General features: G+C 42.6%; 1 protein-coding gene across 1 annotated transcript; it reads right to left on the minus strand.

Annotated features, from left to right (window-relative positions):
• Nucleotides 1-317: 317 nt before the first annotated feature.
• Nucleotides 318-1,742, minus strand: LOC141822214 (uncharacterized). The gene is made up of 3 exons (XM_074709651.1): nt 1,088-1,742; nt 703-961; nt 318-599 (listed from the first exon to the last, which is right to left on the minus strand). The coding sequence occupies exons 1-3, from the start codon at nt 1,649-1,651 to the stop codon at nt 595-597; spliced, it is 828 nt and encodes a 275-aa protein (XP_074565752.1). The 5' UTR covers nt 1,652-1,742; the 3' UTR covers nt 318-594.
• Between the last annotated feature and the right edge of the window lie 8,572 nt (nt 1,743-10,314).

Consider the following 10,314-nt stretch of genomic DNA (forward strand, 5'->3'; position numbering starts at 1 on the left):
CTAAATTTTTTAACTAATCGAATCGGTCGAATTTTCAAATAAAAATCAAACAAACCGAACTGATAAAATATCAATTAATTTAATTTTCGATCAAATTAATTAAAATAATCAAAAAATTTTAATATTATAAAAAAATTTATCAATTAATTAAAATTTTAAAAACTATTTTTTTATTTTAATTAATTCAATTGTATAGAAATTTTGAAATCAAAATTTAATTAAATTAATCAATTTTTTAAAAAAATAATCAAAATTTTAAAATAATTAAACTGAATTAATTCGATACGATTGATTTATTCGATTTAACCGACTTACGTAAAAAAAAAGAAGTATATTTACATATTAAGAAGAAAGACAAGCATTTCAAGGATACAAGTATATCGCCTCAGTAAATGCTGATCAAATTTGTTCGACTTACAGTCACTTAATGTAAAACAGAGTATTGGAGGATACCTCCGCTAACACAACTGCACAGAGAAAACTTAAATCACAACCCACCGTCGGCTTATCGTCATTTCGTCAACACAATACACTATGATCTATTCGGTTAACAGTATTGTTCCTGTAAGTATTTCAACCTTCGATGTTACTGAATCAATCTGCATCAAGTGGAATTTATGAACAATTACCGATTATTAATTAAATCGATTGATAATAATTGATGCTAAACATTTCTAAATTGAGGATGAATGTTAAGCTTACATTGGTGAGTGGCAGATAGTGTCATGACATTGACACCTTGGCGATGATTGCCGTTGCCGACGCGAATGCCGAGTAAGTTCGCGGTGGTTGCATTGGCAGAGGATGGTGCAGGCGAGGGCAGGGAATGAGCGGCCCTCTTCCGATCTCTGAACGAACCGAATGGAGGAGTGAAGGATTGGATCTCGTCCGCCGCCGCCGTCGCCGTCGCAGACGCTACTGGATCCGACGCACGGCGGGACGACGAGTAGGCCAGGTCATCCTGTGATTGAATCAGGAACGTTTTGAGAATCAGAAACTGGGACAACCTTAACGTGAATCCAGAAGTTGGCTTGACGAAGAATAATACTTGAGAAGAATGTATATGTGAACAAAGTATGAGATTTACCTGAGAGACAACGAGATCGGCATTTTCCCGCATCCGCTTCAAGAAGCCGCCGGAATTGCCTGCCGTCCTATCGGACTCCTCTTCCTCGTAACCGCTGCTCGATGAGCTCGCAACAGGCGGTGGAGTCGGGGACCAGGGCACCACCTGGTTGTCCCCTTCGTCGATGTCATCCTCCTCTTTCCCACTCTCACTCTCTTCATCCTCTTCCTCCATCTCCTCCTCTTCTTCCTCCTCATCGCTATCTCCTGATCCTCCCTCCTCTTCCTCTTTCGCCTCCTCGACGCATCTAGCGCTACACCCCCCTTCGCCGCTTCCCTCAACCGATCCCGACGAGGTAGCGGCGCACAGATGGCAAACGGAGACTGTGGCGCCGAGACGAGAACCCTCTGCCCTCCACGGCGTAGGCGACTGGCAGCTCCGGCACAGCAGGCACCTGGAGTGGCGCGCAACGAGGAAGTTGGCACCATGTACCTTGGCGTCGCACTCCCAGCACAGATTCGCCTGATCCGACTCGCAGTGGATCCTCGCCGGGCAACCGCAAAGCTCACATTTGCTCACCCCCATTTCTCCTTCTCTTCGTGGCTCTCTCTCTTAATTTCTCCTTTATTTGCAGCTACTGCTCCATTATTCTCCTTTATTCCAATGTTTACAATGTTCGAAGAAATGAAAAAAAAAAGAGAGAAAATGGAAATAAGTCGTCAGCCGTCTATTTATGCGACCTCCCCGACTTTTTTACGGACGGCTCTTTACCCTACCAATGTCCTTCATGCGTACCATCTGGTCACCATTTTTGTAAGCTTACCTACGCCGATCGGTAAATGGATAGCTATATAAAAAGGCGAAGAATTGATATTTTTGAAGCATGCAAGCATAGGCCATAGTTTACGTTGCGTCGTGCACCGACGGTAAGCTGACCACATCGATGGTGACCGTACACTACCGACTGCAAGGATAATCTCGCAATTGAAAGTCATCCCTCCACGAGGTTCGCGCCTTATTTCCTGCGCGTTGATATTTTTTAGCACGAATCTTCGCAAATAGGCGTGTTGGACCTGGCGATCACCGACGATTCCCTCTGAGTCCTTCGTGGCACCGTCTCGGCCACCAGCACCGCTTTGGGCCACGTGATGCGCACCTCAGCGCCATTCCTGGGCCCCTGTTTTCCATTTAAACAAATTAATTAAACAATTTATATATAAATGTATATATTATTATTATTATTATTATTATTATTATTATTATTATTCTAGCAGCGGTTGACGTGGGAAATGAAATCGTCACGTAGGAGAAAGATAGCCCAGCCCCGGGCAATGCTGCGTTTGCCTTTGCCGCTGCAACAATAGCGGTAGGCGCGGTCGGTTGGCTCCTCTACTTTTCGGATGCGGTGGTCCCTGGTAAATGGACGGCGGAGGTTCACGACGCGCTGCCAGCCACGAATTGGATGGAATTGGATGTGTGGCGGAGGGCGTGGCAGGGATAAAGATCGCCATAGATACGATACCGGGCCACGAGTCGGGCACGTCAACGTCTTATAACTGCAGCCGTTGGATGAAAGGCCTCGGACGGCTGCGGGCAGCAGAAGAAGGTTGTGGTGTGGAGACGATGTAGAGGAATAGTATGGTAATGAGGATGGGCGAGACGTGACAAACAAGCTTGGCCACGAGGGGATGTCCTTGGACAGATTAAAGATCCTTTCAGCTTTAGTCAGCATTTTATTTTGTTATGTGTGGTTATCCATCCATACGACCATACCCAAGCGGCATGGAATGGTTTTAAATTGATGCGAGTCTTCACCAGCAGACCAGGCCAGCGCCCACAACCTCGAGGTTGTCGCGCCAATTCCACACGCGCACTTGTACAAGCAGTCTCATTTTCTCAGAAAAGGTCAAATGGTTCGTTTAATAAAATAAATTAGCGCAGAATGGCTCCTCCTTTTGTTTATTTATTTATTTTATTGATAGGGCATCTTTAATGCTATCTATTTTGTCCGTATAAATTTTTAATTGGTATAGTATAAAAATATTTAATAAATTTTTGTTGCTGATTTTTGATCTGTTTTCATTTTGTCATTTCTATAGTGTCAGTAGCACTAGTTTACCTTTTGATATTTGATAATATATTTAAATTTAGTTAATTTAATCAAGAATTGATCCAAATAAAATTTGATATTTGATATAAGTAAAATCTAATTAGGTTAAGTTGATCAGAAAACGAGTAAAACATCCTAATTAGTCAGACAAGATAAGGAGAAGTCCTAGTTAGAGACTAGGTAAGGAGAAGTCCTAGTTAGAGACTAAACAGAAGAAGTCTTAATTAGAGGTTAAGCAGGAGAAAAATCCTGATTAGAGATAAGGCAGGAAGTCTTGATAAGTGAAGTTGAACGGGAAGTCTTGATCTGTGAGATTTGATAAGTGGGAAGTCTACTAAGTGACTAACCTTAATTGGAGATTAAATAATGAAAAGTCCAAGCAGATCAAGAGTGACCAGATGTTTGGTAGGTGGAAAATTTACTTAGTGACTAGTCCTAACTAGAAGTTAGACACGGGTAAGTCTAGTAGGTTAGACCTACAAGGTAAGACTTAAGTAAGCCTAGAAGGTCAAACAAATTACATGTAAGTCTAGATTGCTTATTTGTTGTATACTAAGCTTGCAAGAACCAAGAGATGGAAGCAAAATTGAGGAAGCATAAGAGGAGCGAACAAAAGCAGCCGAATCAAGCCTGGAGGCAACTCAGGTCATGCCTGAGTTAACTGGATTCGGACGTTTGGATCATGCTCCTAGCGCCCGGACCATCCAAGCGCCTGGGGTTGGTTCAGGCACCTAGATAAGGTGGAATTGGCCTCGATAAAAATCGATAGAATCAAATCGGATTAGATTGACCCTGGGTGCCCAGAAGTGTCTTTATAAGGTCATTAACGCCCAATATTAAGGAATGTAACTACTCTACTACTCCATGTTGGTGCAAGAAGCACCAGATGATCGAATTTGAGTTTTGATAATGGTAAAAAGTTCAAGTTAAGTTTGAGAAGTGATCTAATGAGCTGAATTGAGTGTTGCACAAGAAAATTCTAGTTGCGGTTGGGCAAAGGAAGTTCTAGTTGCATTTAGGCAAAAGAAGTCTTGATCTATAGGATTGGGTGAAAGACCTAATTTAGAGAATTTGACAAGGAAGTCCTGGTCAGGAGGACTGGGCAGGAAGTCCTGGTCAGATCAGAGCACCATGCGAAAAGTCTAGGCGGATTTGGAGGATCGGATGTCTAGCAGTAGAAGATCTGGGGGCTAAGGATCAAAGTTGAACAAAAGTTCAACAGGTCTAGAGGGCTTGATTGGCAAAAGATAAATTCTTCCGAGAGGAGTAGGTGAGGACGCGTTCCTGATAATGAGAATAGTAGGCGTCAATCTAACCTAGGGTTTTACTAGAAATATGAAGTCAAGACTTTTCTTTCTGTTATTTTTATTTTTGGACTAACTTGTAATGCAGAAAAGGAGGGGCTAGAACTTTATGTTCCGGACGTCCTTATTTGGAAATAGGCGGCTGGACATTAGTCAAACGAGTCAGCAAGACGGATGAGGTGGCAGAGTCCTAGTAGTCTAGATACTTGAGCCTCCAGGCACCCGGAGAGGTTCCAGGGGCTTGGATCTGAATAACACGTTACGGAGTCAAAGTTGATCCGACAATCTCCATGTCAATATTCAGGCGCTCAGAAGAAATACATGCGCTCGAAAGATGCCAAGTCAACGTCGAAAGTAAATCGACGGGATGATATGGAGGTACCCTGAAGGACTTCCTAGCATCCGGATCAGGCTTTATAAGAAGTTGCAAGGGGGAATCCTAAGATCAATTGAATACACTTCTACGATGACCTCCTGCACACAAATCTTCGATCCAAAACGTCGTCGTAGTGCCAAGGAGCTGCACCAACTACTACAAGTCTACTACTCTCAATCGGTAAACTTTATATTTTTTTTATACTTATGATTTTTAAGACGATATAAGTTTACCGATCCTAACATATTTATAAAAGTGACAAGCTCCTTCTCATAAGAGGGGAGTTATTATAGTGAATTATCTGTCAAAAATGATCACGAATCGTGGACCTTGGAATAACAGCCTTTGGTTGTGAACCAAATAAAAATAAACGTGTTCACATTTATACTTTCCACTGTAATTTCTGATATCGTATACTTTTGTTTTACACATGAATTATTAAAAGAGTGAAATGTAAAATAGTGTTATTTACTTCCCCTCTAGCACTCTTACTCGATCCTATAATTAGTATCAGAGCGAGAGGTGCACGATTTCAGTGCCACCACTAATCAAGTATTTTTTCGCTCTAATTTTCTAATTTCTTTTTTTTCTCCTGCACTATTAATTCAAGACCAAGTCTTGGTAAATTCTTTTGTGTTTTTTTATGTGCAAGTTAAATGGCTCATCAGGAAGGTTATAGCACGCCAGACCTCTATTGTTCTCTGAAGAATACTTCATCTATTGGAAAGGTAGAATGGAGTACCACCTCAAAACGCAAGTGGAGATGTGGATTGTGATCTAGATGGGATTTACACTACCAACAAGCAACGACGGCATTCCACAGCCTTGTGAGAAGTGGGATGCAGCCACAAAGTAAAAGATTGAGGTTGATGTCAAGGCAACCTAGATGCTCCAATGTGGTTTAAAAAAGAAAGAGCTCAACCGAATTGGTATGTTTATAAGCACAAAAGACTTATGGGACAAACTCATCAAGCTTTATAAAGGGACATCAGACACCAAAGTAAGTAAGCGCGACCTTCTACTAAATAAGTTATACAATATAAGATGCAAGAAGGCGAATCCGCAAGTGGGCTATAGGCACGGATTCAGGATCTGCTCAATGGACTCCACACAATAGGACAATCCTGTTGGTGCAAGGAGCATTAGGTCTAACCCTAGAGTTTTGATGTTTGACAATACACCTAGGTCTGATCTGTTTAACTAAGAGTTGAGTTGGAGGCTAGAAGAAGTCCTGATATAAAGGATTAGGCAGGGAAAGTTGAAATTGAATGTTTGTGTTACGCCCCGGGAGACGGCTTTCCGAGAAATTTCGGCAGCATCTCCCCTGTAACAATTGACTTACCCTGAATACATACACATATAAAGAATCCATAACAGACTATGGATATATAATGACAGATAAAAGGAAATAAAATGACCACCACGGTCATTTACACACATCCACACCAAGTGACCCACACGATCACTAACATCATTAATAATCTAGTATCACAACCATATGCATATCAACTCTATTCAAAATCCGATAGACAACTCGAAATGGAAACAAATATCGAATCATCGGAAAACCAAATACTCGAATGGACAAACACCACAATAAGTCCAACAAATCTCAATACAATGATACTGTAAGAAAGTAAACCCAAAAACACAAGGGGTTCAGGACTAGCAGTGCAGCTCTCTAGACGGCATCAACCTGAAACAGACATACAGGTAAACGGGGTGAGTTCCAAAAGAAACTCAGCGGGTATCTAGCAGATATGTGTATAAAAGCTATCAACAGTAGTATCATGCTGTACAGTCTACTGAAAGGTAAATAGGTATGAAAATTGAACAACAGTAGATCTGTACATACCAGAGTCTGATAATCAAGTGATAAGGTGAAAGTAGTCCCAATACCAATACATAGGTCTCCTGTATATGCATGTCATCCAAGTGCATCAAACAAGTGCAACAATCACAATCAAATGCAATAGTGCAGTATACACATGGTGCAATGCATGTCCTGGTCACCCCTGACACCAGTCAGATCAGTCACCCCTCTAGCGGTGAGGTCGTGTGGGAACTAAAGCCCGTCTGAGTACTCATCCACAGTGGTGAAGTCGAGTGGGTAGGGCTATGACCTCTGTGCACTCTGCCGTCACCGCTCCTGCGTGACCGAGTGGACAGGATGTCCTCGAGGTGTACACCTATCCTGGTACCCCAATCATAAGTGGGGGAGCAAGCTCTCATCTCCTGGTCATAATGACAGAGGAGGGATCCCTGTATGCTACCACGCTACGAAACCACTATCCTGGGTGGCCTAGCGGAGCTCCTGTCAGGGCAAGTATGCACCAACCTAAAGGTTCCACTAACCCATGAGTGGAGTGTGTGTGTAAATCATATACGAGTGACGGGCTCAAACTGTGCTACCACTATAATAGGAGTGACTCGACTAAAATAGGAGCAGGAGCAGATGATCACAAGATATGCAATTACACACACCCTTTGGTTGGTAGCCCGCATGTAACTGACGCCGGACTCAACAACAATGGAATCCCGCACGTCAGTATGCAATATATGCAAACATGATGTATGACACTAGTCCATGCATCATATATCCAACTACATATCCATAAGTATGGTCCATGCACCACCTATCCAACTACCAGTCCATGTCATATGCTCCAATAACCATAATGAGGTAAAGTCTCATGTCTATCATAAACACCGATACGGAATAAGATAAACCAAGCTAAAACATATGAACAGGTATCAGGTGGTATCAAAAAATCAATAAGTATCGGATAACCAAACATGGCAAAGGTATCAGATGATCTCAAGATAAATGACTGACTGATATCCATAATATGAATAAGTATCCAATACTATCAAATAGCACTAATAACTGGTATAGAAAGCAGATCAAGGTATCAAGTGAGATAAATACGAACAGGATCATGAATTACTGATAGCTTGCAATACACATATCAATAAGACCTATCTATAAAGGATAAGTCAAGGTACCCGCCTTCCGATTGGTTGCACGTAATCGTAAAGGATCCGAATCTGATAACGTCCGCAACCAATCAACTCAAATCAAAGTCCTGCAATAAGGATAACTAACATTTATTAACAATCTTATATATATAACGAATCTCTAACCACATCTTAAAGTTAGTTTAATCCTATCCAAGTTAACCTAACTTGAAAATTAAACTAATCCAACCAAGTGGATCAACCTAGCTCCAACCTAACCTAATAGGTCAAATCCCATTTGTACTGATCAGAATCTTACCTTAAGATCAATTATCTTTGCCCTAGATCCGTTCCATCTCTTCTTCTTCCTTGCGGTTGAAATCCAAAATCCTCCGATCCAATTTCCAACCCAAATACCAGCTGTGAATCCAAGAAGAATAAAGGTCCAAGCTCAAAACCAATCAAAAATCCAGAATCGAACCAAAACCCTTACCGAATAGCCTCCTCCTTCTCCCTTCGTTTGCAGCCGAAACCAACAGAAATTCCACCGCCGGCCAACTCTAATTCAGCTTCCAAATCTGAGTTCTAGAAACACAAACCCCAGATCTAAGCTCCAAAAATCCAAGTTCAAACCGAAATAAACCTTCGATTCTTACCTATTCGGCTTCCTCTTCGCTGGTTCGCCGTCGCCCACAACCCAGCACCAGCTCTGATCGCCCCGAGTTCCTTTTCGGCAAGAACCACACTCCAACCGAACCAAAGAAACCAACCAATCTGACCTTCCAATCCCCAAATCAGAAACTCAAACAAATCCAAGGAAATCATGAAAATACCACCAAGTCGCCAAGACTTACCAGCAATTCCTCTTTCGCCGCTCGATCTGCTCCCTCCGGCGAGAACGCGAGCTCACCTTCGATCGCCGGCTTGGTTCAGGGGTCAAATGATATCCGATTTGGTCCAAACAAGTTTTGTTTGGTTCGTCTTCGCGAGACGAATCTTTTCATATTTATAGTAAAAATTTTCGGTATCATACAGTTTGCCAGGTGAGAAGTCTACCTAGGGAAGTGACAAGTTCTAATTGGAGGTTAGGTAAGGGAAAGTCCAAACTGGATGTTTGACAGGTGAGAAGTCTACCTAGGGAAGTGACTAGTCCTAACTAGAAGTTAGGCAAGGAAAGCCTAAACTAGATGTTTGGCAGGTGGGAAGTCTACCTATGGAAGTGACTAGTCCTAACGGGGAGTTAGGCACGGGTAAGCCAGTAGGTTAGACCTACAGGGTAAGGCTTAGGTAAGCCTAGTAGGTCAGACAGACTACAGGTAGGCTTAGGTTGCTTACGTGTTTGTATGCTTATCTTGCAGGAACCAGGAGCTGGAAGCAAGACGAAGGAAGCATAAGAGGAACACATAGAAGCAGCCGAACCAAGCCCGGGGTCAACTCAGGTCAAACTCGAGTTGACTGGATCCAGGCGCCCTAATGATTTTTAGCGCCCTTGGATTGGCCAGGCACCCCTATATGTTCTAGGCGTCGGATCCAGAAGAATCAGCCCAGATAGAGTTCGACGAGATAGGATAAGATTTTATCCAGGCGCCCAGATAAGGATCCAGGCGCCCGGAAGACTCTATATAAGGAGGCTGAACGTGCACCACAGAGGAATCATCTCTCTATGCCATTCTCTTCATCCTATGGTGCTGCTGAATGCGAACGGAGCCAGGCTCGTGCAACCGGGGAAGTTTCAGGAGGAGTGCGTAACGCTCAGGACTTCCAGATCAGCTATGACATGAGTGCTTGATTATTCTTTTAAGTCTTATGTGTTTGCATTTATTTATTACTATTTTGGACTTGTAAGACGAGTTTCTCGCCTCCGAACGAAGGTTCGAAAAGGAGACCACTAGTGGACGGGCGCCTCCCGTACATAGGCCTTGGACGTACTAACCCTGGGGGGTTATGAACCAAGTAAATCCGTGAGTCCCTGTGCTTAATTTTTTCTAATATCCGTTGCTAAGTTGTCTTTGATAGAACGAACGAAAGAAAACAAATGAAAAGTGAAGCATGTGCTATTCACCCCCTCTAGCGCGCCCCACCGATCCTACAATTGGTATCAGAGCAGGCCTGCTCTTGATCGGACTAACCGCCACGGGAGCAAGACGACAAAGATGGAGGGGGAGAAAGGTATAATTTTAAAAGTTCATTTTAAATTTCATATTATATATTTTAAGTGCAGGGAGAGAGGACACTACAAAAATCAGTGTCCTACTCGTAAGAATCGGACGACACCACCGGCGGCAAAGGAGCAATCGATGCCAGGAGCTCGGAGGAACAAAGAGCACATCAAGTGCTTCAAGTGCCAAAAACGCGGACATTACAAGAATCGGTGCCCGAAGAGGAAGATGACAGAGAAGAAATCAGAATTATGAGATGTGATTCCGGTAAGTATGTTTAATTATGAAAATACCCCTAGGGTTTTGCATGCTAAATTTAATATTTTTAAAAATTTAGATAA

Source organism: Curcuma longa, chromosome 2 (assembly GCF_044706935.1).
Source record: "Curcuma longa cultivar G26 ecotype Majalengka, Jawa Barat chromosome 2, ITB_CL_G26_1.1, whole genome shotgun sequence".
Taxonomy (NCBI): Eukaryota; Viridiplantae; Streptophyta; class Magnoliopsida; order Zingiberales; family Zingiberaceae; genus Curcuma; species Curcuma longa.